Source organism: Microtus ochrogaster, chromosome X (assembly GCF_000317375.1).
Source record: "Microtus ochrogaster isolate Prairie Vole_2 chromosome X, MicOch1.0, whole genome shotgun sequence".
Classification (NCBI taxonomy): domain Eukaryota; kingdom Metazoa; phylum Chordata; class Mammalia; order Rodentia; family Cricetidae; genus Microtus; species Microtus ochrogaster.
In genome coordinates, this window is record NC_022026.1 from 51,527,612 (window position 1) to 51,545,360 (window position 17,749).

Here is a 17,749-nt window from a genome sequence, read left to right on the forward strand (position 1 = left end):
AGTCACCTCAGGAGCCAACTCTGCAGCCGCGAAGGCGACAGCGAGGAAAACCAGGGGCTCCCATTGTCACCCTAGCAGTTCAGCGGCGTCCCCTCCCCACGGTGGCAGGGGTGGGTGAGCTACCGTACCCTCCTCCACTACCTCGGCTGTCGGTTCAACTGGTGGGGCGGCCCGTCGCAATACCGCATCTCCTGGGAGGCCACTGAAAGCCATGCCCCTGCCGCCGCACCTGACTGACTGACTAAACGACCCCCAGGCTCAGTCCGACTTCAGTCTCGAGCCTCCTGGGTCGCCAGCACCTCAGGCGCCACCGCACACGCCCTCCCGGCGCGGGTCTGGCCGAGGGCGGCCCCGGGGGCGGGAAGGCGAGAGCGGGAGCTGCCCGCACCTGGCCGCCTGTCTGGCAGAACTCCGGCCGCGGGCGCGCGCTGGCACACGCACGCGCTCACGCCCGGCGCGCCGGCTGTCGGGCTTGGGGGCGGGACCGCGCGGCGGCGAGCGGGCGGGGGGCTCGTGGAGCGCGCGCCCCGCACCCGAGGGCTGCGGAGAGATATTTTGGGTGGCAGGAGGCCCCTCGTCATTTCCGCCGGGCGGCTCGTCGTGCCGGGGGCTCCACTCCCGCGCGCCAAGGCGAGCGAGCGGGCAAGTTGGCTGCGGCGCTGCGCCGGCGCCTCCTGCCTTCTCCCGCCGCGGCGACCCTCGGCGGCTCGAGCCATGAACTGAAGCCCCGCGGGGACGCACACCCGGGGCTGAGCGGCGGAGGCTGCTGCAGCCGCCGCCGCCAGTGCTGGGACCGAGCCGACCCCAGCGCCTTTTCCCCGGCCGGCCGTCGCCGCTCCCACCCACCGCACTCGCTCGCCTCCGACGCTCCAGCCTCGGGACCGCCACACAAAAGCCACCCTCTCCGAGCCGCCACCCCGGGAGCCTGCGGCCGGCCACCGACCCCACCTGAGGGTGCCTCAGGCTGCGGACTTCGCTTTCTGTCCGAGCTCCGCGTCCCACGCGGCACTGACCCCCGCCACCCATGGCTCTGATCATGGAACCGGTGAGCAAATGGTCTCCGAGTCAAGTAGTGGACTGGATGAAAGGTAATGCCCTCTGTGGGGAAGGCGAGGCGACCCTGGGGGCACAGGGTCCTGGTATGAGGGAGGGGCGCCGGCCAGGGCACAACCCGTTTCTGGGAGCTTCCAACCAATGCTAGAGGTCCTCCCTGGGGATGGACGGGGGTCCTTGGGCTCTGGTAGGGGCTCGGGGACCCTGGTCTCCTTTTGTCTTCAGCCCGAGGGGCGAGGGGAGCGAGTGGGCGGCGGGCGCCACCTGGTTGAAGCTGGAAGCAGGGCGGTGGAATCCGGGCGCATCATCTTAGCCACTTCCCGCTTCCCTCGACGCCTTCGGGCCGGGAGGACGCTGCGACCCTTGTTTCCCAGCTAAGGGAGGAGCCCTCGGGACCTAGTCTCAGGATTGCCCCTTCCCTGGTCCCTTTGTTCCTGGAAACCTGAGGCCCCTTCTAGGTCTCAACCTGCCAAGTACCTTCTCCAGTGCCAACTCTCCTGGCAACTTTTAAGCCCGCATAATGGGGTCAGGATGCAGTCGCTCGGATTGGAAACTAGGGACCCCCTTCTCCAGACTAGGCTGAGGATGATTTGGGAAGGGGGCGCGCTACTTTGGGGTGAGGGAAACATGCTTCCCTTGGGACGGCATCCCTGCTGATACATGTAGGTTCCCTCTTGCGCACCCTAGCATATCCTTTGCTTTCCTAGGTATGCGGAGGCTTTAGACCTCTAGCTGCTTCTTGTTAAAGGCTCAACGTCAGGTTTAAAGTGGTGCACATTCAAGTACTCTCTCCTTTCTTCCATCTTGAAGACTCCCCCAGCCCCCGACAATTTCTAATAACCAGTTTCAAACCTTCACCCTCCTAGTCGCAAATGTGGGCTTTTTCTCTAGTCTCTGGGCTTTCCCGGCTCACTATCTCCCTCTGTTGTCTGAGTTGTGGGGCTTGTATGGGATCTCTCCAATCCATCCCCAGACCCAACTCTGAGAAAGGGATGTCTGGGTTGGAATAAAAGATTCTTGAACACGCTTGGAGAATGCTTGAAGTGGTACCCGAGCACACAAACTTAAGATGCGTAGTCTCCAAGCATTATGTCTGAAAATGCCCTTTCCAAAGACGAAGGAGCCCTTTTTCTAAGTCTGGCTTAGTAGCCAGACTTTTTAAGATCTGCGTACTTGAAAATGGAAGGTGGGTGGTTGATTTGGAAGGTATTGAAAGTAATAGGGAGAATCTCAATTCTCCCCTTATTTTCCTCATGTATTTCGGACGTTTGCTTATTCTTCTGGATTTCCCTTTATCTGTTTTGCTTCCTTTTTTCACTGATTTGCCCAGCTACTCCTCACTTACTTTGTTTTCTCATCTAATATGTGGGAAAAATGCTTTGTAACTACAAAGCACAGTGTAAGTGCAAGTGAATTGAATTAAACCTAATTCATTATTTATCCACTGCCCCCTGTGTGCACTGCATTGGGTGTCATGGGGGTTATAAAGATGACTAAGACAAAGTCCAGCAATGGCTCATCTTTTCTGCTGCTTGCTTTCTTTCCATATTTCCTATTAAAATTTCAGCTTCCTGGATTCCTACTAACACCCCCACAGCCCCAACACACACACACACACACACACACACACACACACACACACATTTTCTCTCTTTCCCCCCCCTCTCTCTCTCACACACACACACACACACACATTTTCTCTCTCTCCCTCCCCCCCCTCACACACACACATTCTCTCCCTCCCCTGCCTCTCTTTCTCTCTCTCTCCTTTCTCTCTCTCTCTCCCTCTCTCTCTCTCTGCCTCTCTCCCTCCCTCCCTTTCTCTCCCTTTTTTCCACTCAGGAGAAAAAAAAATCTCTTTTCAGTTTCTCAGTCATGGAAGACAGAGTATTCACAGGAAGGAGAATGCTTAATTAAAATTTGTCTGAAAGGTGAGTTTAGTTTGAGTCTGTTGCTGCCACAGTATTCAGAGAAAAGGAGTCTTGGCTTCATGGGAGTCAGATTACCTCCATGGACTGCCTTCTAGAAATTGCCATGATGCCTGTACCGAGTGCTGCATACTCCATCTTCTTTACCTCCCACCCAGTTGCAGTCTGGCGTTTTCCCTTCTCTCCACCGTCGTAGGTCCCCGGAAGCAAGCCCACCAGACCAGATGATGTATGTAATCTGACACACATTATCAGCTTTCCAGTACACTGGTCCTTTCCAACGCTCTCCAGTGCAAACGGCAGTTTCTTTGCCCTTTGGTAAAGACTATTTGCTGGAATTTTAAGTTTACATATTTAAGTTGAATAACTTGTTTGGGTACTTGTTGGTGACATATTTTTCAGCTACCTGAAAAAAAACCTTAGGTAAGGGTAGGAGCCAGCCAAAGTAGGAGCCAGCCACAGTAACCAAAGGTAGAATTTGCATGCTTTTGTATAACAAAAGACTGGATGACAGTGGGAGAGCAGTTGCTTTAATTACCAAACCGCTTATTGTTCAAATTTCTGTGATAGTCTATAAATTTGAGATTCTATCAGAAAAGATTTTTAAAAATAGTTGAAGGAAATGAGCATTTCCTCAACTTGCCCCTTCTACTGTTGTTACCTTAATTAATTTTCTCTACTATTTTCCCACCAGAAAACTTTAACAAAAGACAAAAATAGTTTTCACACTTTCCTCAGTTGCAGAAATGTTTAAAAGCCAACTGCTAATTGAGCCTATAGCTTTGAAATGATTAAACCTTGCTTAATGCTTTTTCTATGTAGTGTTATAAAGCCAGTACTAAAGCATGAGCAACACTTTGTTGTTGTTTGAAAAAGAATCTCAAATAGCACAGGCTGGTCTTGAACTCTGTGTACCTAAGCATGACCTTGAATTTCTGATCCCGCTTTTTCCACTGCCCCAGAACTGGAATTACAGGCATTGCTTGAGGTGAAGCTCAGGTCTCTCTTCATGTTAGGGAAGCATCAAGTGAGCTAAATCCTCAGCCCCTAAAAAAAAAAAAAAAAAACCGAGTAAGACTTTTGAATAATGGCAAGATCCTGGGAGTTCTTCAGAGTGTATTCCTTCTGTGACAGCTTTATCCTCCTTAATGCTTGTAGCTTTCAACTGGTCACAATCATAGCTACTTATACTGTTTTAGTCAGGTACATACTTCGTATTTTTCCAGGACTTTATTTATTTATTAAGCAGGGGAAAAGTACCAATAGATTTATAGAAATTATATAGGAACTAAGTCATCAAAGAAGGAAACGAAGGAGAAAAATAGCTTTATTGAGCTTTCACAGCATGTGTTCAGATTGTTTTATGAAGGACCATTAACGTGACAATTTATTTTGATCTATTATTTTTATTTAAATATATTTGAAGATGATGCCAATATAAAATGTATATATTAATTTTTAGCAAAGATGTAAGTTGCTTATTCACTCTTTGTAAGTATAGTGCTGGTCAGTTTTTCTGCTGGCAATGAATATTTGATATAGCACATTGTCATTTTTGCAGGAAATGCACAAGGCATGATCTACTTAGGAGACTTCTATTCCAGATTATTTTTATAGTACTTCCTGATATTTGGTGATAGCTCATAATCTTTTACATTACCTAAAAATTAAGTTTATAAAATTGCTGTTCCAGAAAATCAATATATTCGTCCCCCTTATTAGCGCTTGAAACCAACCTTCTTCAGTTGGAAAGTACGTTCAATTATCTTAGAGTTTTGACAAATTAAGTCTTAAAACAGACATTTTCAGCATCAACAAAGGCAAGCAAGTTACCGAGAAAAGTCATAAACAACAAAATAAACCAATATCTTTCTAATTTGTTGTTGAATCTGTTAATCTAGAATGTTATTTTCCAGTTCCTGTTTGTTTATTTGACAATCCTAGAAAGCCTCATAATCTATAGTCACATGAGTCCCTGTTTTCTTTATTTTTTTCTCGCTAAAACATAACAAAAACCTCTGAACACTTCAGTGTTCCTCTTATTAATTTTATTATTAAATTTCCTTGTCCATCTTATACCAAGTAATTCCACTCTCCCTTTCATAACTTTTTGAGCTTTGAGATTAATGCAAAATATCCATATGGCCAAGATAATTATTTTCTAGGACCATTTCCCTTTATAATATTCTTCTAGTGAGTTTTAATATCTTTCTGGGTTAAATAAAATGGCTATCATCTTCAGAGCAAAGCAGAAGGCCCCCTTTGCTGCTCTTTTCTTATGATTTCTGGGACTTAATTTCACAGCATTTATAATTGCCAAAATTACAATTTTAAGATAGTCTTTAACCTATTCTACAATCAATTGCTCTATTCTTTCTTGATCATAATAAAACATTTTGTTCGAGAACTAGTCCCTGACTTCTGGTTTCTATACTGATGACTCAGCCATCTTGAGCATAGAAAATGAAATTATTTTAGGTATTAAAAAACCCAAGCTTAATGTTATGCATGTGATCCTATAATAGAGGGAAATGCAGTGATTGCATGATGTCTATTCAGTATAAATGTGACGTGATGTAGAGGAGACTATATTTGATAAGACAGAAATTTTGGCAGGTGATTAATAATTTTCCCCCTCATAGGACATCAGAGCTTAGGTTGAAATGCATCTTAATTGTATAAAGGAAATTATCAACCTTTTAAGTTGAATTGAGGGAAAGAACCTAGAAACATTTATGGCAAGAACTTAAAACTGTACACGCTGTAAGGAAAAGATGTTAAACTGAATTGATCACATTCGTGATATTACTTTTGAATATTGATCCTTTTTTCAAAGTCAAGGTAATTGGATAGACACAGCAATCCGCTTTGGATTTGACAGTTTTGCTTTTTTTTCTAATGGGAATTCTTATAATTTTATGTAAGAAAAAAAAGACATTTACCTTCTGATAGTCCACAAGTAACATTTGATTTATATTGTCATTGACATTTGATTTCTAACGTTCACAAATTTAGTCATGATTAGAAAGAAAGCAACTAACTGTATGACTATAATCTGCTCCTTGGATATTATTTACTGAGTACATCTACATAGAAAGAGTTTTAATGAGTTAAAAGAATAGTCTCTGCTTTAAAGAAATTATCTCTGTCAGTGACAACCATGTTATTATAAAAAAAACCTATTCAGGATAAAGATAGGAACAAACCAGTACACGTAGAAAATATTCAAAAGTTTGTGTTATCCATGCAAACACCAATTAAAAGAGATGATAGGTTTGTGAACCAAGAAGGGCTATAAGAAGAGGATGGGGTTTTAGCAACTATTTGAACTATTTTATTAAGGTGTGTTCTAAAAGAAATGTATCTTAATGTAGGAGGCATATCAAGAGATTGTGGAGAAGCAATAGGGGGTGTTAACTGAAAGGGTTTATCTGGATTTGTCTGGTTGGAGTGGGAAAGTGGGCAGGAGAGGCACAGTGAGGGAGGAGTGTGAGTAGGTGACAAAAAGTACAAGAACAAATCTGCATATGAGAAAGACAATAATACTCTCATCATGTCCTGAGTTTAAATAAATACCACACTATAAAACTTTGACTGCCAAAACTCAGCCCACAAAGAATGTGTATTGAATTGGTACAGCTGTTTCAAATCTGTTTCTGAGGAATAATCTGGAAATAATGTTAAAGTAGTTATTTTGAAGATTAATTACAACATTAACATAGTGTTAGATATTTAGAATTTTACTGATCCAAATTCTTATGTGAGAAACTAAACTAGGCTTTTGGATATTAATACTGTTCTTAAAGCAATGATAAATTATCATTTTCATTTATAGCAGTGCAACCTCGGATTAGGTCTTAATTTGTTCCTAATAACTTTTAACTTTCAGCGCAACTTCTTTACAGTACTTGACACGCCAGACTATTTTGAAAGATACAATGTTCGTTTCTGTAAGCGTAATAGAAGGATAGCATATCAAAGTAATTTAAAAAGAGGGCAATAGAAAGCAAGTGATTTGGAAAATTGGAATGTAAAATTTTTTTCGTGTCTTTTATAGTTGTCTAGTGTCTGAAAATGGGAAGTATAGTTTTTAACATGGAATCATTCTGTTGTATATCATTCAGTGAGTGAACCCCATTTTTGTGAATAGCATAGGTCTCTGCTTGGAAATGGGGTATTTCTCTGACTGTGAAAGGCAAGTGATCAAAAGCTGAATAGCTCATTTTTGTTGACAGAACTTAAATATTATTTTAAATTAAAACAAATATGAGTTTTACATCCATGATGCAGAAAGCAAAATTGGTAAGATTTCAGGAATTTTGGGCTTTCAGTAGGATGTTTAAAGCTGCATCCCTCAGACCTCCTAGGGCTAGCAATACACTGTTCAGCAATTATGGAGACATGAGCAGAAAGCTTGAGAAGTGCTAGTTGGCTTTAGAAAAGGTAAATTTAATGGACTATGTATTTGTCTTTTTTTACTATCACTACAAAGGGCAAATTTTTGACTTTGTCTCTTAAGATCATGGTATTTATTGCATCTTAATTTTGTGTGATCAATAAATCTACAGCCACAATGAACTCCTTAAGAATGATTCTTAGCAGATCATAACTTCTCACTTCTTGTCCCCCCCCCCACACACTTTAAATGACTTTTCACTGTTTTAGGCTAAAGGTCAAAGTCCTTAACGTGCTCTAAGACACCCTTTGGTTTCATGACTGCCTGTGAGGTAAGCCTCAGGTCAGAGCGCAGCTACACTGGGTTCCTCAGTCCTTTTGGTTTGCCCACTGCTTGGCCTTTGTACTTTATATACACTTTCCTCTTTTCTTAGTCTATTATTCCTTCAGGTCTCAAGCTTTTCCTCCTACACATCAGAGAAGTCTTCCCATCTTCCGCAAACCTCATAAAAACCTTTAGTTGTACGTATCTCCTGTGTCCCATTTACCAATTGTTTTATCGTTAATTCCTATGATTATTTAACTAACGTCTAGCTGCTCTCCTAAACAAAGACAGGAACCCCATATGTTTTATGTAACAATGTATGAAATAGAATGTGGTAATATATACGGTCACAAAATATTTGTGGAGTGAAGGAATAAATCAATTTATTTTCAGATTACTGGTCTATCGGCAAATCTGCTTTCCTAAATGACAATGCATGCACATAAAGTCCCTTATAGTGCTTTAAAGTATGCTTTGTTGCCAGCGTGCATGCTGTATGCCAGAATACAGACTAAGGTAGGGTTGTATTAGTCATATTTCTTAGTTGTGTTGGCTTTACCCAGTTCAAAGTCCTAAATCATGGTTTAGACTTGTTTTGTTAAGAAATATTAATTTCAGTGAGTTAATGAATGACACCGGTACTTATGAAATAGCTATTATAAATATGATACAAATATTTTCTAATTTAAGTATACTAGCACTATATACAACTATCTATAAACAAAAAGTTAGTTTAAAAATAGAAGCATACATTTCCTAAACATTTAGTTTTCTTTATCCAAATATCCTGATTATTTCACCATTTTATATTTCAGAAAAAAAAACTTTATATTTGAGAGTATATGGGAAACTGGTATTGATAGAAAGCCTTGGGCTTTTTAATTTCCATGTAAGTGTTTAATAAAAGCTTATACAAGAAAGTTAAATGTATTTTTCCAATAGTGAAAATAAAATTGACTTAATTAAGTAAATAATTGGAGAAATACCTCCTTTTAAAGAAACATTATCATCATTATTTTTAATGTGGAACTTACATTTTACTATTAGGAATTAAAATACTTAAGATACTTTTAAATTCTTTTTTTGTAATTTTATATCTTTCCTCCTTTCTCTGATAAAACTAATTTTAATATTTTAAATTATATATAAGTTTGTTTTGTCTAGCTTTTGGAGGTTATTTTGTAAATATATATGGAAGAGTCAGTATGAAGTATAGCTTGTTGAATGAATGTACCCCATGTAGATTTTTTGAGAGTTACATGTTACTAAATAAATACTCCTAGAGAGTTTCTTAATAAAGTATTTGTCCTCTCAATTTAAAGTTGGTAATGCATGTTATCTTAAGTGAAATCTTCAGACCTTATCATAGCCATGCTGATTTTTTTTACATTTTATTGAAAAAAGTTATATTCTGATCATCCTTTCCCATCTCTCAATTCTGCCCAGTTCTTCCTTACCTTCCCAACCACCCAGCTCCATGTTCTTTTTTTCTCTCTTTCTTTAAAAAACCAGGCAAACACACAAAGAACCAAACCAGAATTTAAAAAAAAAAAAAAACAAAGTAAAAACCACAAGAAACACCCACATATACCCTAAACAACAAAAAACAAAACCTATAAAAACACAAAATCAGAAACCATAATGTACAAGCAGAAGACCAGTAAGACAAAAAAAATTACCCCAACATAAAATGTCTACAAAAACACTAATGAATTCATTTGCGTTTGGGTATGTGGAATACCGTTAAGTGTGGTTAATATACCCAGTGAGACCCCATTGGAGAAAACTAATGTTTTTCTTTTGCAAGCAGATATCAGTTGCAGATTGCTTCCTGATTAGGGATGGGAGATCATGTATGCCTCCCTGTCTCTGAGCTGGAACTGCATTTGCCTTGAACCTGTGCAGGCCCCATGTGTGCTGCCTCAGTCTCTGTGAGTTCATATGGTGCATCGATCCTGTTGGATCTGGGTGAACTGTTTCTTTGGAGTCCTCCACAAAATCCTAGATAATGTTACAGAATTATTATTTGCACTTGTATCCTGATTTTACTTACAAGCAAATATTCATTCTCTATGGTGGAAATTTTAAAACTTTAAAGATATATTTAATTTCTTTTTTGATTTTAATTTAAATTATAATAACCCTAATGTAACTTTGCATTGCCTTCTTCATTTAATTTGAAGATTTACCAATACTTATATCAATTCATTAAAAATTTAAATTAAGAAGACTTTATGTTCATCTGTAGAATATTTTAGCACAATTTAAAATTTTTCAGAAGCTAAGCTGTATTAAGTAAACTAAAACTTTAATATTAACATATATGAAATAGTATTATACATGTCCATTATATATTTACTTGACATTAATGTTCTTAGACATTAGTCTTATCTGATAGAATTATATAATCTTTAGATACAGTGATATATAAGAAGACATTATATTATACTAGTTGCCTTTTCAAATATTTCAATATCCTATTTTCTTCCTTACTTGAACTTTTTATTTTGTTTCTTAAACATCTGTTATTTCAAAGCAAGGCTACAACATGTTTTCCCAAGTTGTACCTACAAATCAACAGAAGGCTGGCTTAAATCCTGGATCTTACTGGTTTATTTCCTTTTTTTAATTGTGCAATTTATTTTAAGGGGCAGTAGCATTAGCTCTTCCATTTATATTAAAGTGAACAAAAGATTACTTATTTTATCATGATTTGTTAATCTTGATTTCTGCTCATTAGGAAGTACTAGAGATATGGTTTTCATATATCATTACTATTACTTAATATTTATTAATATTTAATGATAGATAAGGTTTTGCAGAATGAGCTTATTTTTTATTCCCAGTTTGTAAACAAACTGAAAATGTGGAGAGTCATACTTTTATCACATTGTTTAGCAAAGATTATCATAAAATTCGCTTTCTAATAGCATGGTTATAATATAATTAATAAAGCTTTTAAATAGTAGCTTTGAATCTGAATGGTTAATTTAAAGAATCTATTTGTTAAATTTTTATGTGTACCATATGTGTGTGTGTAGAAGTTACTTCTTATACTGTATATTTTCTTCAACTATTTGCATTATTTTTAAAAAATTTAACAGTACTGGATATTTGTGATTTTTCCCCTCCTTTCAGTGCAGAAAATTTGTGTTTTAATTTCACATGATTGATTTGCATTTTAGTTTTCAACATGGGCCACGATGGTATTAAATACATACAAAATACAAAATGTAGAATATCAACTCATTTTGCTCAAAATATAGAAATTCAGTAATCCCATTGCTAACTTTTAATACTTCTAGAACTTAAATAAAAAACACATTTTATATGGCATAAAGCCTATATGACAATTGTTCTCAGTCTGTGGGTTGTGACCCCTTTGAGGCTGAACAACCCTTTCAAAAGGGTCAAATATCAGATATTCTATATATCAGATATTCACATTACAAGTCATAACAGTAGCAAAATTGTAGTTATGAAGTAGCAACAAAATAATTTTATGGTTGGGGATCACGACATCATGAGGAACTGTATTAAAAAGTCGCAGTGTTAGGAAGGTTGAGGACCACTACTATATAGTATGGCATCGATAGGTGTTTTCTCTCTGTTCCCTCCATATTGGTGGCAGGATAAGCTTTGTGGCAGTCTTTGGGATGGTGGTTCAAGCCTTTCTTATTGAGAAGCATGCTCACTTGCCTCTACACTATCAAAACAGATGCTATCATTTGGATGTTAAATTGCTACATAGAATCCTGTGTACGATTAATTTTGCTTTTCAGTTTGTCTGTAGGTATAATGCTTTGAGTTTGTTTGTGCTAAAAACTTGTTTCTTGAGGTTACATTTATTTGGACTTCAGTTGGAGATTGCTTTTGACACATGACAAAAGTGTTTGCCGATAAAAGCCATACATAATACCTACAAAATTGGAAAGAAATTGTTTGACCTGAAAAAATAGTGTTTTCAAGGAGACATTTTCAGGAGACATTTTCACACTGCAAATATCATAGTTAGAACTAGCTTGTGGTTTTAGTTCAAATTATAGCTTATTTGGACTGACAGATTCTTTTTAATATTTTGAAGTATTTTGCAAACACTATATAGTGTAACTTGGTTCTCATTTGCCAAACCTATAAATGTCTTAGGAACTTTACATTTAATATTAGTAATCCTAAAAGATGAGATAAGGGAGCCAGTAGAGGGCAGGGTAAAGACACCTGCTCTCAAGCTTGCCAACCTGAATTTCCCCCGGACAAAGTGTTTCTTTGAAGATTTTATTCATTGTGATCCTATAGATCTTAAGCCCTTACATATCTAACAGATGTTAATTGGTTCCTTAAAATTGTTTTCTTTGAAAAATATTAGGAATCCAAATTATGATATGTGATGGTTTAGTGAATCAGTAAAGTAATTTAAACACTAAAGAAAATTTAATGTAATCAAAAATCATGAAATAAAATTTGAAGTGATCAAGATGAGATAGTTGTTTGACCAGTAAATTACCTATAGAATGCTAATGAAAGGTATAGTATATATTTATTAGGTATAATGTTTTTAAAGGTATAGTTTATTTAAGGTAATGCATATAATTTGCATATGATTTTATATATGTATTAAACGTGTATTCTGATATCTCTGAGGCAACCTAAGTAGAATTTTTTCAGAGTTAAAACAAGATGATGCTTTGTATTTCTCCATTTTTGTCATTAATAGAATTCAGATAATTTTAGAATGGAATTTTTAAACAAGTGAAAAGAACTTAATTTAGCCAGACAGTGGTAGCACACTCAAGCGGTAAGGGCAGGTAGATCCCTGTAAGTTCGAGGCTAGCTTGGTTCACAGAGTGAGTTCCAGGACAGCCAGGACTACACAGAGAGATTCTGTCTCAAAAAAAAATGAAAAAGCAAAACAAAAAAGAAACAAACAAAACTTAACTTGTTATATTGGGAATAATTAATTTCAAATCTCTCTGTTGGTAATGAAATAATCACAATACTCTGACAATTGTTTTGAAGTTTATTTGGCCTTGTCCACTTGATATAAAAACACATATTTTTCCTCCTACAGTATACATTACTTTTTATGATTCTTTTCAGTCCATCACTTTTCATAATATAGTTGTTGATATCTATATTTAAAAGAATTCTGGTAAGAGAAAGACCTGAATGCAATAATATTGTAGATCTCTATCTAAATTAATTTTTGTATATTTCTGATTTGTATTTAAATATAGTGGTTTCTTATGTTTGTTACTTTGAGATGAGGCTATTTTGCCAGAAAATTATTTTATTTATACTGAAAACTAGTGCACATGCATACACACGCATAGACATGCAAATACACACACACACACACAGAGAGAGAGAGAGAGAGAGAGAGAGAGAGAGAGAGAGAGAGAGAGAGAGAGAGAATAAATATAATGAAATAACAGGGAAATTTATTTCTTAATTTGTTTTTGTTTGTTTGTTTTGCTTTTCTGAGACTCGGTTTCTCTGTGTAGCTCTGGCTGTCGTGGAACTCACTCTGTAGATCAGGCTGGCCTCAAGCTCACAGAGATCCATCTGTCTCCCAAGTGTCGGGATTAAAGGTGTGCCCACATTGGCATCCTTAATTTTTGGTCAGTGATTAATTAGCCAAGTTTATAGTTTCATAAATGTTAGAGTTCTCTAAAGATATTTTCTTTATTTAGCTTTCAAGTACATAAACACATTATTATCTACCTTATTCTTTCCCCCATATCAGATTTTTTGGACCCAACACTTTACATATCACTATATATATATCCTGAAATAATAGTCACAGGAGGTGTCCCATTACATGATTTTAATTTAAAAAATCAGTACAATGGAATCTTGGTATAGTGGTATGTATCTGTATTCTTAGCTACTTAGAAGACTGGGGCAGAAGGATTGCTTCAGTCCAGGAGTTTGAAATCAGCCTCCATAACATTGTAAGACTCCATCTCAAGAAAATCACTATAATGCCCTATTATAATAAAAAAGAGTGTTTATGATCAAAATAAGATGGATTTCTCTATGTGGAAACTCAGTTTAACTATGTGTCCTCGTTTACTTTCTATTATTATGATAAAAAAAACCATGGCTAAAAGCAACATGGGGAGAAAAGGTTTGATTGTCTTCCGCTTCCACATCACAGCCCATCATTGAGGAAAGGCAGAGCAGGAACTCAAGCAGAGGGGCAACCTGGAGGCAAGAACTGAGCTGAGACCACAGAGGAGTGCTGCTCACTGGCTTGATCTCCAAACTCATGTTCACTAATCTTTCTTAGACCTCGCAGGACACACATACCCAGAAGTGGTACTGCTCACAGTATGCTGTGCTCTTCCACACCAATCATTCATTAATCAAGGAAATTCACCATAGACTAGCCTATAGGCCAGTCTGATGGAGGCCTTTGGTCAGTGGTCGTTCCTCTTCCCAGACAAATAGTTTGTATCAGGTTAACAAAACAAAAACAGCTAACTAGCACACTACGGGAAAAAAATTGCTAATTTTTTGCCAACAAATATTGAATATATCTGAATTTAAAAGAAGCATTAGAGCCGGGTGGCGGTGGCGCACGCCTTAATCCCAGCACTCAGGAGGCAGAGGCAGGTGGATCTCTGTGAGTTCGAGACCAGCCTGGTCTACATGAGCTAGTTCCAGGACAGGCACCAAAGTCACAGAGAAACCCTGTCTCGAAAAACCATAAAAAAAAAGCATTAGAAGATATGAAATCATTCAGTATAATACGTATAAGGAAGCAGAAAAGGAGAAGGTAGATCAATATGAATATTAGGAGAAATAATGACAGGACAGGCTCATTTGATATGTCATTCTAACTATAAGGTACTGGTACTAAATATTTGAACTCCTTGATCGTGGTTGTTGATAACTTGTTTCCACTTAAGAGAGTGTAGGAAGAGGGAAACATGTAATTTTATAGAAGCCTGGCAATTTCTTTCTCAGCCAGGTGATCAAACTTATCATCTATATGCAATTTTATGTCATATACCCTTGATAAAGTATGATGAGGACAATTATATGTGGTCTCTTCTCTCAAACCTATAATCCAATTCTAACTATAAAAATAAAACTTTAGAAAACCCAAATGTAAGGATATTTTAAGAACTATCTGACTAATACTCTTCAACCTTATCAAGATCGTCAAACACCAAGTAAATAGAAACAGACTGGAAGAATCTAAAGAGACATGGGGATAAATTGTTACTATGGTATACTGGATACTATTCCCGAAGATAATAACACATTAGGAAAAAATTCAATGGCAAAAATGTGAAGTTCAATAACAAAATCTGCACTATAGGGATATGAGCTATTAGGAGAATTTGGGTGGAAGGTACATAGGAACTGGAAACTATCAATACTATTTTTCTAGCTTCTCTGTGAACCTTAAACTATATTGAAATTAAAAATTTATTTAAATATTTAAATAAGCATCAAATATAGCATACTTTTAATTTTTGTTATTTTAAGCAATAGTCTCATGAGAAATAGTTTTTAACATATCTCACTAGAATTATAAATACTAAATATTTACAAAGAAAAATATCACTTGGGATAAAGGTTTTCATTATGAAGGTTTGTTTCAAATATCATCAGTAACCCAACCTCTGTGATAACCTCACATTTTAACCTTAGGAATATATACTGCAGTGGTTTGCAAAGTACTTTTCTTTTCAAAAGAATGCTGTGTCTGGTTACCATTCTACTGAAATTAACATCTTACGTGATCAACTTTTTAAATTGCCCTTTGGTAGTCAGGAAATATATATAAGAAAAGAAAAGGAAACAATATAAATGATAGGATGCAAATTACCAAAACTAAGCCCATTCTCTGTATTTTACCTGCTAACTCGTTTGCAGTCAAACACTTGCATAGAATAGTGTGCTATTATAAACCTCGTTCACAAAGTCTGATTCTCAACACTCATTCTAACTGTAGTTTTTGTTTCCCACAGACATTTTTGTTGAGGAATGATAAACACGGCATGAGAATTTTGAGCAAATAAATGTTGTGCTGTCTAATAATTGATTTTCAACTGTATAAATATAAGTATGTGTGTAAACAGTGGCACATTTACTCAGGGCAGAGTTGCTGAAACTCAAAGACTTCCTGATTGCTTTCCTGCAAGGATACGATGGTCTTGTCATTAACACCTTATTTTCATTTTGATAGATCTGTGGAATGTGTTTTGGTGAATTTGGTTTAGGAGGATGATTAGAATTTAAGACCTGTGGTCACATCTCTAAGAAATGACATTATATTTTGAAATATAACTATTTTAATACTTAATTCCTGCAATTTTAACTAAGAATTTCTTTGTTTTCTAGTTTGCTGATATGAAAATTCTAAAGAAAAAAAAACAAGCTCTTGTTATAGTACAACCAAGAACTTAATTTATTAACTCAAATATAATCAACACAATTTGAACTTGTTGATGGTTTTGTTAGTAATCTCTTCTCTGTAAAAGCATGCGGTTCTGCTGACACTGACAACTGATATAGATGTGCTAGAATTGCCACCCTGGCTTGCTGCTAAACATTCTGGACTTCGTGCTCTGTGAATACCACACTAAATTTATGCATTAATGTCTTCTTTGTGAAGCATTCTGCCTTTGAACAAAGTTTTTTTAAACTATGATCTCAAGAATGAAGGAGAGTTTGCTTTGTTTGAAATCTTCTGGTTTTTGTAAGATTTGTATTTAAAGAAACCTGCAAAAGAAAAAAATGCATGAATATAAAAAGTTTTAAAATATTTGAACATGGTAGGTGACTGGAAATGATTGGTTTTTATAGATAAAATGGAAATAATGAAAATATGCTTTATAGATAATTCAGAAGAATAATTAGTCAAAATGACTAAGTTTGGTGGAAAAATGGAATAACATTTTGACAGTGGAAAAATAGTTTATTACAATATAATATTTTAGATGTTTTTTAGGAAAACTGAATTTATTATATTCTAACTTACAAGTTAATTACTTAATCTCAGTAACATGAGCTTGCCCTAAGATGTGGTATACAAAAGCAATTATGTTGATTTTTAAAATTTATCTGTAAGGTGGATTTCAAAAGAATGCTGGCTCTCTCTTTTGGAAAGCCTTTTTTTTTACTAGCTTTTGTCATCTATATAATCAATATATTTTAAATATTTTTGTTTAATCTTTAATAATTTTATGCACACCAATATATACAGTGTATTTTTATCATGCCCACTTATTTCTCTAACAGTTTTATTGGAGCAGTTATCTTCAAATTATTTTTTGAGTCAGTTGATCATTTAATCAGTTCAGCTAATGAATAGAATGTTATATCCCACTGATTCTGCAAAGAAACTCGATCCAAAGGTCCTATGGCATTGATGCTGATGGCATTGTCATCATTGGCTAAGTTTACAGAATTAATTTAGACCTCCTCTTAGTAGGAGACCCTACATAGAAAGATTCTTCAGTGCTTCCCAGTTTTATTTTATTAAAAGTTTCATGATCATTGCAATTTTACTTCTGATTTTGATAGAATATTAACTATTAGAATTTTATCACCACAGCTTTATATACATGTAATCACTAAATACTGAGTACATTAAATATGATACATGGCACTTATGATCACTAGCCATTTAAGTAATACAATGTATTGACTTTTCATAGAAAACAGTCAATTTTAAGAAAAAAAACATTTTTTTTCTCATCTTGAATCACTGGAAACAAGAGAGAATGACTGGTAAAAAATTACTTTTTCTCATTCATGTATTAAAAGTGGTATTTGGATGGAGGACAATTGAGAAACATTAAGACAGCAAATTAGTTCCCATATTGTACAAAATGGTGGTTAGAAAGTTTACTAAAGATCCTATGCTAGTATTTAATTTCTTTTATTACTAGCAGTTTTGCTTTTCTCCTTAAGCATGACTTCCATTTGTGTTTTCCTTGGTAAAATGGCTTCTTTTTTCTTGACATTAGCATATAGTATATAAATAAAGTTAATTCACATATATAATTCAGAGGAATTTTAACTGTAGAAG

General features: G+C 36.8%; 1 protein-coding gene across 3 annotated transcripts in view; it reads left to right on the forward strand.

Moving 5' to 3' along the window:
- The first annotated feature begins 526 nt into the window (after positions 1–526).
- The window catches only part of Cnksr2 (connector enhancer of kinase suppressor of Ras 2), a 212,663-nt gene continuing 195,440 nt past the window's right edge, over positions 527–17,749 (forward strand). For 2 of the 3 annotated variants that reach the window (XM_005358807.2, XM_013350566.2), the window contains exon 1: positions 527–1,088. In XM_005358807.2, the coding sequence (XP_005358864.1) occupies positions 1,025–1,088 (64 nt within the window). In that variant the 5' untranslated portion in view covers positions 527–1,024. The remainder of the gene's footprint in view (positions 1,089–17,749) is intronic. The other variant, XM_005358809.3, reaches the window with a different exon arrangement.